Source organism: Cebus imitator, unplaced genomic scaffold, assembly GCF_001604975.1.
Source record: "Cebus imitator isolate Cc_AM_T3 unplaced genomic scaffold, Cebus_imitator-1.0 Scaffold258, whole genome shotgun sequence".
NCBI lineage: Eukaryota > Metazoa > Chordata > Mammalia > Primates > Cebidae > Cebus > Cebus imitator.
In genome coordinates this window covers 2,837,722-2,859,352 of record NW_016107573.1, presented here as the reverse complement: position 1 = coordinate 2,859,352, position 21,631 = coordinate 2,837,722, and the positions used below count along the sequence as shown (strand labels likewise).

The window sequence follows — 21,631 nt, the reverse complement described above, 5'->3', positions numbered from 1 at the left end:
TGTTGACCAGGATGGTCTCGATCTCTTGACCTCGTGATCCACCCGCCTCGGCCTCCCAAAGTGCTGGGATTACAGGCTTGAGCCACCGCGCCCGGCAACCCTGTCTTAAAAAAAAAAAAAAAGACAAGGTCTCACTCATTGCCCAGGCTGGAGTGCAGTGGCATGATTATAGCTCACTGCAGCCTCCAACTCCCAGGTGCACCCTCCAACTCCTGGGCTCAAGTGATCCTTCTGCCTCGGCCTCCCAAGTAGCTGGGACTACAGGTGTGTACCACCACATCCACCTTATTTTTTATTTTCTGTAGGGATTGGGTCTTCCTGTTTCACAGGCTGGAGTGGCTGCCAATGTTAATTAAACCTTGAGGTCTCCTCAGAGGATTTAATTGGCACCAAGTGGAAAGATTTCATCTGGTCCAGCAGGATCACAGTACAGATGGTAAAACTGAGGCCCTGAGAATTGAGGTGGTAGGCCTAGGAACACCATTCTGGATGCCCCCTGAGCTGTTTTCAAAGCACTCCTAAAAGAGTGCTTTCAAGATCTGAAACCAGAAAACAGTTACTCAAGGGAGATGAGTTTTGACCTGGCACTACATTCTGAAAAATTTGAAAAACTGCCTTTGTCTTCTCAGATCCTTTAAACCAGGATTTTCACATGAGGCCTGAACTCCAGTCCAGGTGGGTGGGAGGTATGGATGACTAAGTGAAAGTGAGAGGGGCTGTGTGAACAGGAATGGGTAAGGCCAGTAAATCCTGGGAACCTCCAACCCATCTTACTTCGCTCCAGGGACAAGCACTGGGCCTGAGGAGTTCAGGGAGGTCCCTGGCAAATGCCTCCAGGAGGAAACAGCCTTCCTGCTGCCTGTCAGGACGGCTGATCCTGGGCCTGATCTCAGCTAATTTCAGCAGCTCGAGGGGAGGACACCACCCCCGTATCTGTTCTGCATCTCAAATGCACCAAGAGAGATGGCAAGGCAGAGGGATTGCTATTGATTTTCACTTGTGCAGCCTGACCTAACAAAACCAATCAGTCAAGTGCCTGTCTGCCTCTGCCTCAGACTCTCATCCTAAGTACATGCAAATAAATTGCACCAGCATCCAGGGTGATTTGTCAAGGTCCAGCTAGGCATGGACCCTGGCTTCCGCTGACAGGACGGGACTCCAGGCTAGGCTGGGCTCAGGTTAGCCCAGTCAATGCCCTGCTGTTGACTTGCTATTGACTGACACCACATGGGGTGGCCTGGGAATGGAGGGGCCTGGGAATGGAGGGGCCTGGCAGCTGCTGCCACACTAGGAGCTGGAGGGCCATGCCTGGGAGGGACTTTGAGGAGCCAGGCCCCTACTCACTTTGACAGGGCTTGGCAGTGACATTGTTTCTTTTTATTTTATTTATTTATTATTTTTAAAAAGAGACAGGGTTTCACCATGTTGGCCAGGCAGATCTCGAACTCCTGACCTCAAGTGATCCACCTGCCTCGGCCTCCCAAAGTACTGGGATTACAGGTGTGAGCCACTGCGCCTGGCCCTTACTTGTTTCTTAAGGTTTCTGTCTGAACTCTCGATCTGGGAGGATTTATTAGTGTAGATACAGCCACGAGGTACTGAGTTTGGGTACTGCCTCTGCCACGGGCTCGGTGTCCTCGGGCCAGTTGTGAGATGGGAGATGATACCATGTATGGGAGTCTAGAGCCCTATAAAGGCCAGGGTTCAGACTGAGTGTCCAGTCCCCATTCTGCCACCTCCTAACTATGGACTGGGTAGGTGCCTTCAGCCCTCGGTGCCTCACTTTCCTCATTTAGTACGTACTACAGGGCTGCAAATGGTACCTACCTCCTATAGTGGAGCTGTCAGAACTGAATGAGAAAATGGAAAGGACCCCAGGGGCTCACCCTAACGAGCCCTTCATTCAATAAGCAAGGACTGGAGGCTCAGAGAAGGTGGTGATATTCTCAGGGCCACACAGCAAGGCAGGGCAGCATTAGGGGGTTTATGGGAGCCACAAGCAGTAGAGGCTGACAGAGCACAGTGACCATCCTGCCCTCCAGCTGGCAGCTGTCCCTCAAGAATGAGACACAGGGAGTGTGGTTCATGGGCATATCTTCATTTGAAAGGGTCAAAAATTTTATTAGCAGACCTTTTTCTGTTTTTGAATATACAGGTTTCCTGCTGTCCAGGGTAAAGGAGAAGTAGTATCTTGTTGCCCGAGGTTTGGGGTGCTTGCCTTGGGGCTCCATCCCCATCCCTTTCCCGCCAGCACAGCTGGGGGAAGGCGCCTGCTTGCTGGCCCCATGGATTCTTCCGCTGTGGGATAAGGCACTGTGTGTTCTGCAGGAAGGCGCTCGTGGCTGGCTGGTAGATGAGAGGCGGCCTTCTCAGGGGCTGCAAAGCTGAGGCTGTTGAGGGGTCGAATTGATCTTGGGGCCCTGGCAGGGGGCCACCTGGTAAGGAGGCCCAAGGTGATGGGAGCGCGGCCTGCAGAGTCTGGGGCCGCTGCCTCCCTGCTGGCCCTACACCAGCCTTCAGGATGGGATCATGCCTTTGCTCCTCTTGCGGTCAGCCATGGTTCTCCGGTTGTGGTTGGCTCTTGTTGCCTTGTTGGCTTCCTTCTTCCTGCGTTCCTGGGTTGTCTCGCGGCTCTGCCCATGGCCCCGGAGGCTGCCGGCCACTGCTGTTGAGCTGTCATGCCGGTACCTGAGGGAGGAACAACCCACCCCACAAGAACCTGTCAGGCAGAGGAGGCTCTGGCGGGGAAAGCCCACAGCCTGCCTTGGTGTTCACTGGGAGAGGACACACAGGCTGGGCCAGGTCACCCATGTCCCAACTTCAGACGGAAGGAGAAATGGAGCCTGGCAGGGTTATGGGGCTCTGACCAGACCCAAGCCTAGTGTTTTCTCTTCTCTGGGCCTTGCTTCCAGGTGCGCCCATCAATCCGTGTAGCGGAGGAAAAGCTGGAAGGCTGACGCAGCCCACAGAAAATGGGGAGGGCTTTGGTCGGGTCTCCTCCTTTCTCCACCTGGGGCCACATACTGCAGCTGAGATATTACTCCTGTTTTCTACCCTAGGGCCTTGCCTGGTGACCTCCAAGAACCAAGTGCACTCACAGATGTAACCCAGGGCTCTTTCAGACCATCTCAACCCCTGGGATTTGCCAGAGCTCTGCACTCAGGGAGCTGGGATGGATGAGAAGTCAGGGTTGCTCTGCTCCCAACAACTTTCTATGGCTCCCCACTGCCTTCAGAATGAAACCCAAATGCCTTCCCTGCCTTCTGCATCCAGTAGACAGTGTGGCATGAAGCCTAGGGCTGGGATGGGGCAGTGGGCTTCTGGCTTGCCCTTAGGTGGAGTCAGGTCCTTGGACTTTCTGGATGTTTCCTTGATGGGAAGATGTGGGGCCTGGATAAGGAGTCTCTGGCTACTGATCTCAGCTCCCCTCAAAGATCCCTCTTCTGACCACGTCTGCTTTCTTACCTTTCTGCCCTCATATGACAAACTCCTCTGTGCCTTTTTTACCCTTAGGGACCCAGCTCAAGTGCCCCGTCACTTCCATACCCCTATCAGCCAGAAAGGATGTGTGTATGTCTGAGCTCTCTCACATTTACACTCTGCCTGGTATCAGCTACCCCTGGACACGTTGGGTGATAAATCCCCTCCTGTGTTCATCAAGTCATGGTTATGAGTGGGGACCCTGGGGCTGAGCTATCTTGGCCCCATCTTTGCTCCATCACCTGCTAGCTGTGTGACATTTGGCTGGTTACTTAATGTCTCTGGGCCTGAGTTTTTTCATCTGTCAAATGAGGATAGTGATAATGGTAGCTACTTCCCATGGTTGTCGTGAGAACTAAATTAATACACATGGAGTACTTAGGGTGTATGTGTGGGTTTCCTGGATGGCTGGCCTTGCCTTCCCTAGATGGTGGGAAGGGTCCTCTCAGAAGGAGCCCCTTGAATGCTCACCCTTTCTTGGCGAGAAAGGCAATGCGCCTGGCTTCTGCCTTCTCTCTCAGCACTGCAGGGTCCTGTACGAAATGGTCAGGCTGTGGAAGGGAGAGGAGACCAAATCTGGAGTCAGGACCTGGCCCTGAAAACACCTGAATTTGCCACCCTGGTGTGGGGCATGAGGGATCCCAGGCTGCTGCCCCTATCACCTGAGCAGTACTGCTTTTATCTGTTCTGTATGTTGAGGTTCTAGTTAAGACTTCATTCAAATAAAAAGTTTAGCTACTAGAAAGTAGAATTTTCTAAGCTACTGGTTCCAGGTGACTTCCCAGGGCCCTTGGGCTCTCTAACTCCTCTCTGATTTTAAGGATTGCCATCCTGGGCACAGTGCTAGTAACTGCCCTTCTCCCAACCCCTGACTCCTGGGCCTAATAATGAAGCTGGCAGCTCAGAGGCCCTGCCTTTAATCTGTCCCCTAGGCCCTCACTAGTGGGCAGCAGAAGTGAGTTCTAAGCCAGCAGCTCTCCAAGCAGACATCCTGGGCTCAAAGGGACTCCTCCTGTCCCCACCAGTGATACTGGGGCTGCCTCAGGGCCAGATGCAGGGAGGGTGAGGGGCACTTCTGATTCACCCTTCAGAACCGCACTCCCTGCTTCATCTGCCACCTGCCAGGGAGGTACCTTGGGAGCCTCCTCGTCAGCCTCCTCTTCCTCGTCGTCATCCTCCTCCTCCTGCCCTTCTCTAGGCACTTTGGTTCTCAGCACCTGAGGGATGGTGAATGGCCTGAAGGTGTTGAGAGAAGTGAAATCAAAGAACAGCTAGAGCCACAACGGGAGGGAACCTGGCTGGGTGAGGGGGCCACAAGGAGGGCTCATGAGGCTGGGAAAAACCAAAGGGGTTTCAAGCCAGCTTTGCTTCAGCTCCTGGATTCTCTGAGGTTAACAGAATTTGAGGTGGGGGTTGAGGGCGAGGCTGAGATGGGGCCATGAGTGTCTCCAGGCCTTTCTTTAGTCAGGACAGTTCTGCTTTGACCTGTATTGGAGAATCATTACACGATTCCACCTGAAAACGGTTTCTTCAATTAAGAAAAATGTTGCTTATAGCCATTACTGGAGATAGTGAAAAAAAAAAAAAGAAAAATGGACTGAGCACAGTGGCTCATGCCTGTAATACCAACACTTGGGGAGTTTGAGGTGGAGGGATCACTTGAGCCCAGGAGGTTGAGACTGGTCTGGGCAACATAGTGAGACTCCCACCTCTGCAAAAAATAAAAGTTAGCTGGGTATGGTGGTGCACACCACACCTGTAGTCCCAGCTACTCAGGAGGCTGAGGTGGGAGGATCACTTGTAGTCCAGAAGGTCAAGGCTGCAGTGAGCCATGATTGCACTCCAGCCTGGGTGACAGAGTGAAAACCTGTCTCAAAAAAGAGAAAGAGGCCGGGCATGGTGGCTCACGCCTGTAATCCCAGCACTTTGGGAGGCTGAGGTGGGTGGATCACCTGAGGTCAGGAGTTCAAGACCAGCCTGACCAAAATGGTGAAACCTTGTCTCTACTAAAAATAAAAAAGTAGCCGGGTGTGGTAGCATGCACCTATAGTCCCAGTTACTCAGGAGGCTGAGGCAGCAGAATCCCTTGAACCTGGGAGGCGGATGTTGCAGTGAGCCAACATTGCGCCACTGCAGTCCAGCCTGGGTGACAGAGTGAGACTCCATCTCAAAAAAAAAAAAGAAAGAGAGAAAGAAAAATGCAAAGCTACTGCATGACATCAAATAAATGCTGTCCCATTCAAGGTGGGCTGGGGTGGAGGAGCACTGGATTAGGAGGAGTCAGGAGGACTGGGTTTGGGCCCTGATTCTGCCACTGACTTGCTCATCTATGTAAACAGGAGGGTGAGGGACCCCACAGGCCTAAAAGCTGCTCTGCTCTGGAATGCCACCCGCCCTATGGCCTCACCTGCGGCTGATGAGCTCGTCGTCTGAGTCTGCATCATTGGCACCCACCTGGTTGCCATCGTATGTGTCATCGTACTCATCCTCATAGTAAACACTGTGGTAGGGCAGGCTCTCACCTGGCTGCAGTAGCACCTGCAATGGCAGAAGCACGGGTTGGAAGCACTCAGGGGCTGTCCTGGTCTCCCCAGCCTAGCAGAGGCCCAGCTTGGTGGCCTACCTCCTCCACCACCACGCTGTACTGCTCATAGCGCTGCCGCTGCGCCGCCACCGTGCGCTTGTCATTCAGCAAACTCCGTGTGTTCTCCTCCTTCCTGGTACTGAGAGGGAACCGTAGAGAGAGAGAAAGGAAAACCATCAGGCTTGGAACTACTGCAGGGTGTGGAGGGTCCAGAGACCACAGGCCCACTGCTCTACCCCTCAGAATGGCACAGAGACAAATGAAATCAAGCATTGGTGAGGGTGTAGGAGGGTGAGACTCTCACTGCTGCCGGTGCCCATGAGGATGGCTCCAGCCACTTTAGAGAGCATCCCAAGAGCCACTGTTTTTTTTAGATGAAGTCTTGCTGTCGCCCAGGCTGGAGTACAGTGGCCCGATCTTGGATCTTGGCTCACTGCAACCTCCACCTCCCAGGTTCAAGCGATTCTCCTGCCTCCGCCTCCCCAGTAGCTGGGACTACAGGTACGCACCATCATGCCCGGCAAATTTTCGAATTTTTAGTAGAGACAGGGTTTCACCATGTTGGCCAGGCTGGCCTCAATCTCCTGATCTCAAGTGATCTGCCCACCATGGCTTCCCAAAGTGTTGAAATTACAGGCATGAGCCACCACACCCAGCCGAGAGCCCCTGTTAAAAGGTAAATTGGGGCTGGGCATGGTGGCAGGCACCTGTAATCCCAACTACTCAGGAAGCTGAGGCAGAGAACTGCTTGAACCCGGGAGGCAGAGGTTGCAGTGAGCAGAGATCGTGCTACTGCACTCCAGCCTGGGCGACAGAGAGAGACTGTCTCAAAAAAAAAAAAAAAAAAAAAAAAAAGTAAAATGTGCTCACCTTTTGATCAGGATATTCCCTGTCAAGGCATCTACCCTAAAGAGATGCTGGCTGTGTGTACAGAGGTCTGATTAAAGATTTTCTTTTCAGCATTGTTTGCAACAGTGAAAAATGGAAAGCAACTTAATGTCCATCATGAGTGAAAGAGCCAAATGAACTGTGCCACATCTGTATTACAGATCGCTGTGTGGTGGCTGCCAAGAAAGACAGTGATCTGTTTGTGCTGATGCGGAAAGAATTCTCTTATTCCCAAGGAAAAAAAGCAAACCACACTAACTCTTCTATGACCACACACCTATCCATGACAATGCAGAGAGAAGGCTAGTAAGCCCCATACCAAATGATGATGGTTACTGCTTGGAAGCACCTGAAGTTGTCTAAATCTTTTTTTTTTTTTTTTTTTGCTACAGGCTAGAATGCAGTGGTAGGATCTGGGCTCACTGCAACCTCCGCCTCCTGGGCTCAAGCAATTTTCGTGCCTCAGCCTCCTCAACAGCTGGGAGTACAGGCGCATGCCACCATACCCAGGTAATTTTTGTATTTTTTTATAGAGATGGGTTATCTGCCATGTTAGCTAGGCTGGTCTGGAACTCCTGGGCTCAAGTGATCCGCCTGCCTCAACCTCCCCAAATAGTAGAATTACAGGCATGAGCCACTGCGCCTGGCCTAAATTTAAATTTTTTTGTAGAGACAGAGTCTCACCATATTGCCCAGGCTGGTCTTGAGCTCCTGGCTCAAGTGATCCTCTACTTCGGCCTCCCAAAGTGCTGGGATTACAGGTGTGAGCTACTGTGCCTAGCCTGGATCTCTTAAACAAAAATTTTTTTCATTTAAAATTTTTTATTTATTTATTGTTTTTTCCAAAATGACCTTTCCTTGCCAACAAACAAAAATTTAAGAAGCAGCAAGGCCACATGTGACTTTCTTACTGAGCTCAAGGGAGCCCTAGGGACCTTTGAGGTACAAGAAAAGGGGAGGGCCCAGTACTCTTCCTATCACCCCCACCTCACCACAGTGGCCTTCTGTCTTTTTCACAGCTCAAGTTCCCATGTAAAATTTCACTAGAAGAATAATAGTTTGGAAGACTAACTCCTGTCATGTCACAGGTGAGGACACTCGGGTGCACTGGATGGGGGAAGGGAGATGTTTGGGTCACAGTGAGCTGCAGCACAGCCAAAAGAGGGAACCTGTGGCTTTGCAAACCTGTGAAAAAACCTGGCTTGTCAGAAATATACCCTGGCCTGTGGAATGTAGCTTCTAGCCCTGCTGGGGAAAACCAATGAGACGCCAGGCAAGAAAATCCAGCTTAGCTGTGAAATCGGGTCTCTGGAATGTATCAAGGATAAGATAAAAAGAAGAGACACAAAGCCAAACACAGCTTCCATAAAAATCTTCTATTAACTAGTTTTTGGTGCAGGGAGGGGCAGGCATCTGAGTCCATCTCAGTCTGTTGGGCTGTCTGTCTGGCAGCCCAGGGCAGGTCAGGACTGCAGCCTCCAGCGTTGGCAGGCTAGGGTTTGCCTCCCTTCAAGTCTTTATTAAGGACCTGCTCCGTGCCAGGCAGGGTATGAGGCTGAGTTGGGGAGAGATTCAGAAATGAAGAAAATATAGATCTGCCCTCATGAACTCAGTGTAGTAGGGGCGACAGACCAGTCAACACACAATGTGCTGAACAGAGGCCTTGGAAAAAAAAGGAATGAACTTGGTTCAGGAGGTCTGGTGGGGTATCTGTAGGAAGGGGTAATGGAGGCTCCACTGTAGGGGGCTACTTGATTGGACCAGGAGCCTCAGAGTATGGCAGGAGGGATGGTGCACTTGATTTAGACCAGGGAGAAATCTCGGTTCAAAGAAATCTTTCACATCCACCAGAGAAGGGGCCTGTGACTGTGACCTTGGCCCTGTACCTGGCTTTCTTTGCTAAGTGGGAGGTAGAGAAGAAGTAAAAGGGGCCCAAGCTTGTTGAGGTGGTAGGTGCCACTGGTAGGAGCACACCCATGCATTGGACACATTTCCTAAGGGCCTAATAGGCCTAGGACCTGCACTGGGCCAGGAGATGGAGGATGAATGAGAGGCGTCACCATCCTTTCTGCTATGCCTTTGGCTTGTGGTCCATCCCGTCCTTGGTTCTGCACAGTAGGGCAGTTCTTTCGTGCTGTGTGGCCTCTGATTATGTGGCTCCCTGGCAGAGCCAGGCCTGGCAAGCTCCACCCACCCTATCTGTGCCCTGGAAGAAGACACAGGTAGGAACAGCGAAGCCTGGGCACCTGGGCAGCCTGTCCAGGGAGGTGCAACCTTGTACCCATGACCTCACGTAGAGCCAGGAAGGAAAAAGAAAAATCAGGAGGGGCCGGGCGTGGTGGCTCATGCCTGTAATCCTAGCACTCTGGGAGGCCGAGGCGGGTGGATCACCTGAGGTCGCGAGTTCAAGACCAGCCTGACCAACATGGTGAAACCCCGTCTTTAAAAAAAAAAAAAAAGAAATAAAAAAAAGAAAAGAAAAATCAAGAGAAAAGCCAGCCGGGAGAAGATCCATCAGAGGACAGAACTTCAGTCTGGCCTGGAAACACAGGCAACGCTGGCTACAGAGACTCTCTGGAGGAGTTAGCTTCCTTGGCCTCCAAGATGGAAGCAAGCCCGGAGAATTTGCAGGATCCCCTGAAACCTTGCCACCTCTCCCTTGCTCATCTCTTGAAGCCTGTCCTTCAAGGCCCAATTCAAACTGGTCCTTAGCAGGATGACTTCTGCCTTTGAATTTCTAAAGAGCCTGCAGAAGCAAACGACCCCTGCTTTTTCAGGTGAAGAATCAGGGGATCCAGAGAGACAGAGCAACCCTCTTAAGGTCACACAGCTACTAACAGCAGACCCAGGGCCAAACACAGGTCTCCTGACTCAGGTCTGCTTTGCCATTTCCTGGGCTGTGTGATCACAGGCAAGTCCCTTATTCTCACTAAGTCTCAGTTCCTTCTCTCAGCACCCACTTCCTGGGGCTGATGCAAGAAAGAAATAAGATGACGTGTAGAAGCAGATCCAGCACTTGCTAGGCTCCACAAAGTGAATCCTGTTTCTTTTACTACAGGACTTTTCAGAGCCTTATGTGCTCTGTGACTCCCCAAAAGGCAGACCAAGGGCACAGGCATTTTTTTAATTTTTAATTTTTTGGAGGGGGGGCGGCGGACAGAGTTTTGCTCTTGTTGCCCAGGCTGGAGTGCAATGGAGCGATCTTGGCTCACCATGACCTCCGCCTCCTGGGTTGAAGCACTTCTCCTGCCTCAGCCTCCTGAGTAGCTGGGATTACAGATGCCCAATACCATGCCCAGCTAATTTTTTGTATTTTTAGTAGAGACGGGGTTTCACCATGTTGGCCAGGCTGGTTTCGAACTCCTGACCTCAGGTGATCTACTCACCTTGGCCTCCCAAAGTGCAGAGATTACAGGCATGAGCCACCCCACCCAGCCAGCATAGACATTTTTAGAATATATGTTATCTTCCAGGGCACTATGGAACAGTCCAAAGGCATTAGGGGACCGTGCCTCTTGCCCACTGCCTCCTTCACTGGCTATGATATTCCTGCAGCACATGTATTGATGTCTCCCCACAGCCATGCTGCACCTCACCCATGTTCCAAACAGACCCTACATTTTCTTCAGGTCTTTCCACCTTTCCACTTCATACTGGAGCTCCAGGCCTGGACCCTGTAACTCAGTTTTCCTGATGAGATATGAGGGATATTGGAGACTTCTGGGAAAGGTATCCTAGTCTCTAGGAGAGACACAGGATGACCTGGTCTGGACTATCTCCTGGCACTGTTATGTCTGGAAGCCATAGCAGAAACAGCTGCAGCCCCGCTGCAGCCTCCAAGGAACTAGCCTGACCATCAAGTGAGGCCCCAAGAGACAGGAAACATACATCCTGGATGATAGGTCAACCAAGCCTAGACTGCCCTACCTTACAGTGCCCTGTCATGCAAAGGAACAGATTTCCTTACTACTGAATCCACTGAGTGCAGTCTGTCTGATTCAACAACACACACATTTTAACTCCAGTACCATCTGCAGTGTCCTGCCTAATTTCTCATGTGCTTGACAGCTGTCCTCTAAGCATGATTAGGACATGTGTCCCTGCTGAAGTTCCTGTGTACCCCACCCCAGCACCTGCCACTCTGTCCTTACTTGTTTAATGGTCTTTCTCATGATCTCTGTGCTATTTGAGGGCAAGGCCTGGGCATCCAGCTCACCCTGTTTCCCTGGTGTCTAGCATAGGATCTGGTGCTAGTAAATCGGTTAATAAATATTTGCTGAATGAATAAATAATGAACACATGAATGGAGGCTTTGCCTATCTGCAATCTGTGGCCCCTAGGCTACCCAGCACAGTGAGTTTCTCTGCATGGCAGCCCAGAGGGCCCCAGGAGCAAGGGCACAGTGCTCTGGAAACCTGGCTACCTCAATGCCAGCCACTCTGCTGACCCTGAAAGCTGGGACCAGCCCCTTGGCAAATGCTCGTAGGTGACTTTTGACCTGGGTGGGGTGAGATGAGACCTTACAATACCGTGAGTCCTGGGTAAAACCACAGTTCAAAGTGAAAGGCCATGTCAAGAGATGCCTAATCTCTGTGGGGAACCTACCACCAATCAGGCTCTCTGGATTGGAGCAGGGCGCCAGCCTTCTCCCAGCCTGAAGGACCCCTTGTCTGCCCCTTGCCTACTGTTGGAGCTACAGAGGGCCATGCTGGCCTGGAATAGCTGCCAGTGATCCGGGATAACATCTTTGGTCTGGGATCTGGGGATGTCGCAATGATGTAGGATAACATCTCTAGTCTGGGATCTGGGGATGTCGCAATGTGTATGACTAAGCAGTTTCTTCCTGTCCAGCCAGCCAGATGGCTTTGTAGTTGCCCTGTGCCGGTTCCCCAAGCCCTCAGCCAGCCAAGCTTCTAGCAATGGACAGCTCTAGGGTGGGGTAACAGCACAGGGCCCTAACTGAAGCAGCAGCTGGCATTTCCATCACTGGGGCTCCTACCACAAGAATGAGGCTAGCTGGTCTCCTCCCTCTCTGAACCTCACAGTTCCATCTACATGATGGTGAAAGAGCAGCCTGTACTTGTCCAGAGGTCCCCTGATTTCTGGATTCCATGCAGAACTTTGGGGGACTAGAATACATCTTATTTTGGATGTTGCACTCTTTACCATCACAGTTGACTCTGTCCCTCTGATGGGTCACCATTCCAAAGCCAAGTGATCTTTTTTTTCTCTTGAGACAGAGTCTCACTGTGTCACCCAGGCTGGAGTACAGTGGCATGATCACAGCTCACTGCACCCTTGACCACCTGGGCTTAAGTGATCTTCCCACCTCAGCCTCCAGAGTAGCTGGAACTATAGGTGTATGCCAGCACACCAGCTAATTTTTCTATTTTTTGTAGATATGGGGTTTCACCATGTTGTCCAGGCTGGTCTTGAACTCCTGGGCTCAAGTGAGCCACCTGCCTTGGCTTCCTAAAGTGTTGGGATTACAGGCATGAGCTGCTGTGCTCAGCCCTGATCTTTTCAAAACATAAAACGTGCCGACCTTGTCAGTTCATGGGACCCTTTGCTGTGCTCACTGTGGCCCTGGGACCACTGTTCCTGTTGCTCACTCTGCTTGGGAAGCTTCTCCTTCCCTCCTTGGCAGAACTGATCCATCCTCACCTTTCAGCTCTTGGTCCCATGTCATGTTATTAGAGAAGCCTTCCTGCCTGGGGTGAAGCCCTACCAAAGGCTCAGAATTCTGTGTACCTCCAGCTTGTAATATTTATTTATATCTACAATTTAATGTTGCTTGTTTGATGAGTTGATTAATGCAAACTCCACGTGGGCAGGGGCCATGTCTGTTTCACTCACCACTACATCCCCAGAACCTAATTAATTCAGAGCCTAGAATGCTCTAAGTATTGGACAAATATTTGTTGAACAAATGAATAAATCATGAACGGACTTTTCAATGCCAAAACAGTAGGAAGGACATTAACTAAAAATAAATAGAAAGGACTTAAAATGGAATATGTTCACCTTCTCAAAAGCTCACTCAAAGTCCTTAATTTTCTCATTTTGTCACAGCCTGGGGAAAATCAGGTCAAAGAATGGTTTCTGGGAAGCACTGTCCACCAGTGATTTGATGGTTAACACATTCAAAGATGTAAGAAGAAGGGAATAGGGGGATAGTTTTGGCACTTCTAACCTTTTGCTACCAATAAGGGAGATTCAGTAACAGGCTCCCTGCATAGAGTCAGAACCTGAAGCCTGATCATTAGAGAACTTGCTCCTACCCACTGGATGTGCACAGGTCCAGGGTTGTGAAGGGATCCCTGTGCTGAAACTCCATGGCCAGTTCTGCCAAGATGGAGCCCTTGGTTTCCCTTGTGTCCTCTCTGCACTTCCAAAATTGGGGTATCGGAACCCTGTGGCCCACTGCACTCACCTTTTGCCCTTGTGCACCCGGCTCAGGTCTACTGAGTCCCTGCTAAACACATCAAACTCATCATTCTGGAAGACGTTGTGGCGAGATGTCAGCAGGGGTGTCGGATCTGGTTTCATTTCTCTGGGTGGAGGACACAGAGATCAATTTAAGGAGGCCCTGCCAGCTGATGCCTACCTGTACCCCACTTCCCCCTGCTGTGTTAAATCCATTGGATTTTTCAATCCCCTTGCAACAGCCACTCCTAGGACACAATCTCACAACCTTGTAGTGGGAGATAAGTCCCTGCCCAATCTGGCCCCTGCCTGGATATGCAGCCACACCTCAAACAAAGCTCCCCCTCATTCCCTGCATGCCATTCACACAGGTTTTCCTTTTGTTTCTTAAAAGTGCTATCCCTCATTTAACGCTCACAATAGTCCTATGAGATCAGTAGTCACAGATCACTCCACGTCATTGTGCCTCAGTGCCCTCATCTGTGAAATGTGGCTAAGGAGGCTAAGGAACTTGTCCAAAGGCACAAGGCTAACTTCACTCATTCATGTGGTAAACATCATTTGTTCATGGAAGAAACACCCTTTCGGGCACTGGTTCTATCCCATGGGGCCTTCAGGGCAGCAGTGGGCCAAACTCAGAAATGGTAGGTGTGATGAAAGGGAGCAGCTCTGGCCATCCTCTCTCGCAAATCTACTGGGAAGGTAGTAATGACAGGGGCAGGTCAGGAACGTAGGGGGCTCAGAAGGGCTTACTAATCCTGTGTCACATCCCTGAAGACACATCCATGGCTCTTCCCACAAAGTGTGGCAGGGATGTGTACACTCTCTGCCCTGTCTGGGGCAAGTGAAAAACTCCTGCAGTGCCTAAGGTTTTTATGTTTCCCCAAAGAGGACTTTAAAGGGCCAGGAAATACCATAGTGGGGAAGAGAGAACAAGTCCTGGGCCATGAATGAAGGAAGGAAGGGGTCCCAACCCGAGGCAGCCTGGGCATCGGGAGCCTCCTCCCACCTGTCTCTCCCACCTGTCTAGGTTGCGGTCCAGCTGGGTGAGGGTGGGGGCCAGCCGCTCCTCCAGGATATTGTTGATCACCTGCTCTGGGTCGTAGTGGTAGTACTCCAGGCAGGCCAGGATGAAGCCCTCACCAAGGTCTGGCAGCAGGTCCTTCACTTGGGAGATGAGTGAGTCCAGCTCCACCCCACACACGGCAAGGCCCACAGCTGCAGCTGCTCCCATGCACTGTAGCGAGAGCCAGAGCCAAGAAGGGGAAGGCTAAGTGGGCCGGTGATAGGGCCTCAGGCCCCAAACAGCACTGGACTAGGCATCAGGGATCTGGTTCAAGTCCTGGCCCTATCCCTCCTGCCTGTGGGAACTTCACCAGGTGACTCAAGTCTCTCTCAGCCTCCATTTCCTTCTCTGTGAAAAAGGAGGCTCGTGATTGTTATCATTATTATATGCCTGTATCAAATATTTCATGTAACCGCTAAATATCTACACCTACTACATATCCAGGAAAATAAGCAATAAAAGAGTTAAAAAATTTTAAGGCCGGGTGCAGTGGCTCATACCTATAATCCCAGCACTTTGGGAGGCTAAGGCAAGAGGATTACTTGGGCTCAGGAGTTAGAGACCAGCCTGAGCAACACAGTAAAACCCCATCTGTTCAAAAATTTTACAAATTAGCCAGGTGTGGTGGTACGCACCTGTGGCCCAGTTACTTAGGAGGCTGAGGTAGGAGGATCACTTGATCCCAGGAAGCTGAGGCTGCAGTGAGCTTGATCAAGCCACTGCACTCCAGCCTGGGTGACAGAGCAAGACCCTGTCTCAAAAAATAAAAAATAAATTAAATTAAATTAGGCCGGGCGTGGTGGCTCACACCTATAATCCCAGCACTTTGGGAGGCTGAGGCAGGCAGATCACATGAGGTCAGGAGTTCTAGACCAGCCTGGCCAACATGGTGAAACCCTGTCTCTACTAAAAAAACAAAAATTAGCCGGGTGTGGTAGCAGGCGACTGTAATCCCAGCTACTCAGGAGGCTGAGGCAGGAGAATCTCTTGAACCCAGGAGGTGGAGATTGCGGTGAGGCTGAGATTGCACCACTGCACCAATCCAGTCTGGGTGACAGACAGAGCAAGACTCCGCCTCCAAAAAAAAAAAAGGCATATACCACTCATCTCATGATGGTGATTCCTTTGAACTATTTGAAATAGTTCAAATAGTTCAAAGACAAACAAAACCCACAAGCACAGTACCTGGCAGAGACCAGGCCCTCCATAAACAGCCCTGGTTTCTACTAATCCTCCCTACTAATCCAAGGTATTTTTTAACTCTAACAAGTTGACTGACATTAGAGGTGAACAGCAACCACCAGAGCTGGACTATGTGGAGATGCTCCCCTTTAATTATAATCTCCTTTTTAAGCAAGGGAGATGTATGTTATATATTGCTCAATGTGGCTTAATTGTGTTAGCCTTTTAATTTAAGGAAATTTACAGATCACAACGATACAAATCTCCATGACTCAGCTAAGAAGAGAAGCGGGGAAGAGGGTGGGAAAAGATGAAGGAGGCCATTGTTCTCCAAGGCCCTACAGGAATCACAGGGTCTGGGGTCTGGTAGCAGGAATGGTGGCATTTGTTAATGAAGCACTGAAGGCCACCCAGGCTCAGCCTATTCCATGTGATAGCTCTGGGAATCCCAACACCTCATAGAGGTGGGCATTGCATCTGTCCCCATCTTACAGATGAGGAACCAAGGTTCGACACGAGTGACATGCGTAAGGCCATACAGCTGCCAAGTGTCAGAACTAGGTCATACCCCTGAGCTGCCGGGCCTGAGTCTGTGTGGTCTTCATCTATCATGTTTCCTCCAACATGCAGGGGAGAGTCCTGGGCGTGGTGGCCAATCAAGACAGCCACAGATTTGCCCAGTCCTGGAAAAACCTGAAGGGAAGGCCCCAGATCCGAGGTATTCATTCACATTTGTTCAGTGGTATCCTGGAGCCCCATGGAGGGGCTTCCAAGAAGGCCAAACCATGGGCTTTGGCGCTGTTCCCAGCAGCAACCAAAAAAAACTCCACTCTTATCCGTTTAGAGGAGAGCTCAGAGAAAGGCTGTGGAAATGTTCATGGAGTTTCACCTGTTCATTTTATACAGGGGAGGCTGAGGCTTCGATAGTTTAAGCAACTTGCTTTCTCCTCACACCCAGTCCAGCATGCCCCCGGCTTGGGACCCTCTAAAGGTAGCACAGAGCTGACCAGTTGCTCGAGGCTGCCTATTCCCAAAGAAACCTTTTTCCCTGAGTATAAAAGCAAAGAAGGGGCCGGGCGCGGTGGCTCAAGCCTGTAATCCCAGCACTGTGGGAGGCCGAGGTGGGTGGATCACGAGATCAAGAGATCCAGACCATCCTGGTCAACATGGTGAAACCCCGTCTCTACTAAAAATACAAAAAATTAGCTGGGCATGGTGGCGTGTGCCTGTAATCCCAGCTACTCAGGAGGCTGAGGCAGGAGAATTGCCTGAACCTGGGAGGCGGAGGTTGCGGTGAGCCGAGATCGTGCCATTGCACTCCAGCCTGGGTAACAAGAGCGCAACTCCGTCTCAAAAAAAAAAAAAAAGCAAAGAAGGGAGGTTTCCTGTTGCCCCAGCCTCTCAGATGGGGCCAAGAAGGGACAAGCAAAGAGGGAAAGGCACGACCCAGACACATACCTCCTCTTCCTCCAAGTTCTCTGGATGTGATGACGCTTGACTGACTGCCTCTGCCGTCACCGCGACCCCATTACGCTCCCCATTAGGCTCCTCAGTCACTGATGGGTCTTTAGCATCTGTGGCTTTCCGTCTGTCCACCCCTTCCCATGCACTCTCGACTGCCTGGAGGATGTACGCAGTCCGCGTCTCGTCCCTGTGAGGACTTGTTAAGGGGTCTGTCTTAGGTTCCCAGCTCTGAAGCGGCATAATTTCTCAATCCCTCCCCAGCACATGACCACATGATTCCTGCCAGGGGCTTTCTGGGCTGTACCCAAGTGGGCATCATGGGCACCTGCACTGTATGGCAAAATGGGTCAGAGTATAGCCACTCTGGCTTTATAACCTAGCACCTGCCCCTCAGCAGAAAGCAGCTCTGAGTAAAGACAGGGCCAGGGCTGCCGTCAGTGTCCTGGGGCACAGGTTTGGACGAGCCAGCAGCTCCTCTTTTGTACTGACTGCCAGAAGGAGGGCAAGGTAGGGCCACTGCCACTGGGCTTCCTGTCCAATTGGCTGAGGGCATTCTGCAAAGGCTGGGGGTATCCCTGAAACAGGACTGAGCAATCTGCTGCAGCCACCAAAATGACTCATAGGCCGATCCTCCCTGTCCTTCCTTCTTGTTGACCACCCTGGGCTCCATTAAGCCAGAAATCTGAGAGTCTCCTTCTAAGGGGAAAATCTCCATTAGCTTCTTCCTGGAATGGGAGCACCTCTGTCTCCCTCACTCTGCTTCTTGTCCAAACCCTCATCATCCATGCTTGGATGCCAGCAACAGCCTCCCCACTGGCCCAAGCCTCATGGTGGTCCTGGGCCAGTCCATTCTCTTCCCTATGCCAGACAGAGCTTTTCCAAAGTATAGAATTGCCATGTCACCTCCTGCTTCACAGCCCCTGCAGGACAGAGCCTAGTGATGGTCACCCCAGGGTTGTGCACATTGCTGGCCTTCACCTTACCTGCCACACCCCAATTCCTCCTCCTGGGAGACCCCTCCTTAATGACTGCTCCCTGCACTCCATACATGACGTCTGTGGCTCCGAGGAGCCTATTCTGGGAACATTCTTGTCCTTGCCCTTAGCTCCCGGTTTGGTGCTCTCCCATGCTTTGTGCTGTTCTTCTGCTTGGATATCACTTGCATCTGATACCCCCACCCAGAGCTCTGCTGGGTGAGGCACCTCCTCTGGCATCCTGCCCTCTGAATTCTTCCCATGTGACACTCTATCTAACTGCCTGTTTACTTGTCCACCTCTCCTCCTGTAATGAGGAGGGGCTGAGTCCATCTTGGTCACACAGGCCCAGACACTCAGAAAATATACAGAGAAAACAGGACTGCATCTCCCCTGCTCCAAGCATCAGAGCAGTATCTCCTCTAGCAAAGGCGAGGCTGGGGCCTTTGGCAGGTCTCCTTGGACAGCTGGCTGACCTATACCTTCTGGGGCTAAACCTCTCTCCACTCCTCTGGGTTCCTGCAGCCTGTTTCACCTCTGACCTAGTCAAGCCGGGCCCTGTTGCAGTGGGATATGGTAGAAGGATACAAGACTGACGAGGCCTGCTGCAGCAAGCTGATGTCTTCGGCCACAGGGAATAGTGCATCATAGTCCCGGAGGAACCTGTGGGGCAGAGAGCAGATGGGATGGACAGGGCTGGGGGCACAGGAACACTGTGCTGCTGCAGGCCACTCCCTGTGTCTGCTGCACAACCTTATTAGAAACATAGTGGGCCTATGCCAGGGGCTCTATCATGCAAGGCCTCTTGGGGACTGGTGGGAGAGGCATGGGCCTGGCTCAGCTTAGCCACACTCACCTCTTCTCCTGAAGCAAGGAGCTGAAGATCTGAAGGAACTCTTCAATGAAGCCCTGAATGTTGTCACAGCTAGAACAGGACATCAGGGAAGATGAGCTCATGCAATGCAAGATGAGCTGCAGCTCCTTTATACACCCTCTGCCCATCTTCAAGGCTGGGGCCCAATGGAGGAATGAGGCATTTTTCTCGGTTTCTCATCTCTGTTCAGCCAACCCCAGAGCAGGGGAGGAAGCCAAGATGAAATGATGGAAATGTTCCTGCAGGACTTGAGGAGGAGACTCTTCCACCAGGAGGCAATTCCTGAGGGCTTACCTGCTTTCTAGGATGGGAAGGAGGCAGATCTGGTTCAGGATGATGTGGAAAATCTCCATTAGCTTCTTCCTGGAATGGGAGAGCCTCTGCCACAGATCACCTAGAAGCCTAGGCCAGAGAGAAAAAAGGCATAGGTTTATGAGACAAAAAGGCCTGAGGGGCTAGGTGCAGTGGTTTACACCTGTAATCCCAGCACCTTGGAAGGCTAAGGTGGGAGGATCATTTGAGCCCCAGGAGTTTGAGACCAGCCTGAGAAACTAAGTAAAATGCTATCTCTAAAAAAATTAAAAAAATGAGTCAAGTGTGGTGACGCAGGCCTGTAGTTCCAGCTACTGGGGAGCCTAAGGCAGGGGGATTGCATTTGCCTGGGAGGTCGAGGCTGCAGTGAGCCATGATGGCACCACTGCATCCAGCCTGGGTGACAGAGCGAGATAAAAAAAAAAAAAAAAGGAAAAGTAAAGAAAAATAGGCACAGAGGGGGCTTCTCCCCAGCAGTTGCAGGTGCCTCCCTGGAGCAGAGAAGGCCTCACAATTCACTGCTGAGAGCAGCTGGCAAAAGCCACAGGCCCAGAGAAGCCAGCTGGTTCCAGGGCTGCTTCTCAGTTTAAACAGTGGGTCAGGAACAAGCAGGCTGAGTACCAAGAGCGTGGAGTAACAGCTGAGGGAAGGGCTTAAACGCAGGGGCCAGCCATGATGGTGTTTTAGGGGACTGGGTTAATAGACTAAGCCTTGGTACAACCAGGACTTTGGGTCAAATCTGCTTTGTGCTGTTTAGTAACACCTAACTCTAGTTGTTGCAATCTTTCTTGTTAGGTCCTCACACAATTCTTCACAGAGAATGTATTATTATTATTATTTATTTTTTTTTTGGGGGGGGTGTTGTATTTTCTTTTCTTTTTCTTTTCAGGTAGGTAATGCTGCTAAATATTATTATTATTTTTTAAATGTTAAGAAATTTTAAAAAATGCAGTTTGAGACCAGCCTGGCCAACACGTCAAAACCCCATCTCTACAAAAAATACAAAAATTAGCCGAGTGTGGTGGCACGTGCCTGTAATCCCAGCTACTCAGAGACTGAGGTGGGAGGACTGATGGAGGTCAGGAGGTCAGGGCTGCAGTGAGCTGTGACTACACCGCTGCACTCCAGTCTGGGTGAGACAATGAGACCCTGTCTCCAACAAAAACAAATGCAGAGGCCCCTGTCTCAAACAACAACAAAAAACAAATGCAGAGGCCAAGAAGTGGCTAGGGAGGGATGCAGAAGCTCAAAGCTGCACAGTCCCTGCTTCCTCCCACTTTTCTTAGAGATGGGGATGCTAATGCCTAGGGAAGGCAGGGCTGTGCTCAGGCCTCTCTCCCACAACAACATTCTTCACTTTGTCCCCGCCTCACTTGCTATCTTCAAGCCTCCTCTTCTTAATTGCAGACTCCATTTCAGGAATTGCTGCTTCGTAGAAGGAAGCTAGTCTGTGGAGGCACACACACGGAAAATGCTGGATTAGTTCATAAATACCACACTTTGTAAGAACAGCAAAGGAAACTCCAGGGAGTGGGAAGACCCATTTCTTTTTCTACACAATTTTCTCCAGGGACCCCCTGGTTCTTCCCTGAGCCAACCCCAGACTGACCCACTGTGGCTGGTCCCAGGAACAGCCTCCTAGGAAGTGACCTATAGCCATGTCCCTCATTCAGATAGGCAACTAAGGCCCAGATAGGCTCATACTAACAGAGGAATCAGAAGGCCACTCAGGACCCACTGAAGTTTGAGAAGCAGATGCAAGATTACTTGCTTGTAATTTTCTTGTTCAAAAACTGTTAGCCAGGCAAAGTGGCTCATGCCTGTAATCCCAGAACTTTGTAGGGTGACAGAAGAGGACTGCTTGAGCCAGGAGCTCAAGATCAGCCTGGGAAACAGGCTGGTGAAACTCCATCTCTACAAAAAATACAAAAATTAGCCAGACATGGTGGCACACACCTGCAGTCCCAGTGACTTGGGAGGCCAAGGCAGTAGCCCAAGGTGTCAAGGCTACAGTGAGCAGTGATCACACCACTGCATTCCAGCCTGGGTGACAGAGTGAAACCCTGTCTCAAAAAAAAAAAAAACTGTTCTGTCTGGGTGCAATAGCTCATGTCTGTAATCCCAGCACTTTGGGTGGCTGAGGTGGGCGGATTACTTTAGGTCAGGAGTTCAAGACCAGCCTGGCCAACATGGTGAAACCCTGTGTCTACTAAAAATATGAAAATTTTTTAGTAGGCATGGTGGTGCATGCCTGTAATCCCAGCTATTGGAGGCTGAGGCGTGAGAATTGTTTGAAGCCAGGGAGATGGAGGTTGCGGTGAGCCAAGATCACACCACTGCACTCCAGCCTGGGCAACAGAGTAAGACTGTCTCAAAAAAAA

General features: G+C 51.0%; 1 protein-coding gene across 9 annotated transcripts in view; it reads right to left on the bottom strand.

Annotated features, from left to right (window-relative positions):
* Window positions 1-2,094: 2,094 nt before the first annotated feature.
* Window positions 2,095-21,631, bottom strand: part of ASCC2 (activating signal cointegrator 1 complex subunit 2) — a 50,674-nt gene continuing 31,137 nt past the window's right edge. For 5 of the 9 annotated variants that reach the window (XM_017499649.2, XM_017499645.2, XM_037728222.1 and 2 more), the window contains 12 exons: window positions 20,624-20,698; window positions 19,233-19,340; window positions 18,921-18,989; window positions 18,653-18,727; window positions 17,085-17,277; window positions 14,401-14,615; window positions 13,386-13,505; window positions 6,104-6,203; window positions 5,888-6,018; window positions 4,614-4,716; window positions 3,952-4,031; window positions 2,095-2,688 (listed from right to left, as the gene is read on the bottom strand). In XM_017499649.2, the coding sequence (XP_017355138.1) occupies window positions 2,517-2,688; window positions 3,952-4,031; window positions 4,614-4,716; window positions 5,888-6,018; window positions 6,104-6,203; window positions 13,386-13,505; window positions 14,401-14,615; window positions 17,085-17,277; window positions 18,653-18,727; window positions 18,921-18,989; window positions 19,233-19,340; window positions 20,624-20,698 (1,441 nt within the window). In that variant the 3' untranslated portion in view covers window positions 2,095-2,516. The remainder of the gene's footprint in view (window positions 2,689-3,951; window positions 4,032-4,613; window positions 4,717-5,887; window positions 6,019-6,103; window positions 6,204-13,385; window positions 13,506-14,400; window positions 14,616-17,084; window positions 17,278-18,652; window positions 18,728-18,920; window positions 18,990-19,232; window positions 19,341-20,623; window positions 20,699-21,631) is intronic. The other 4 variants (XM_037728220.1, XM_017499647.2, XM_037728219.1 and 1 more) reach the window with 2 other exon arrangements.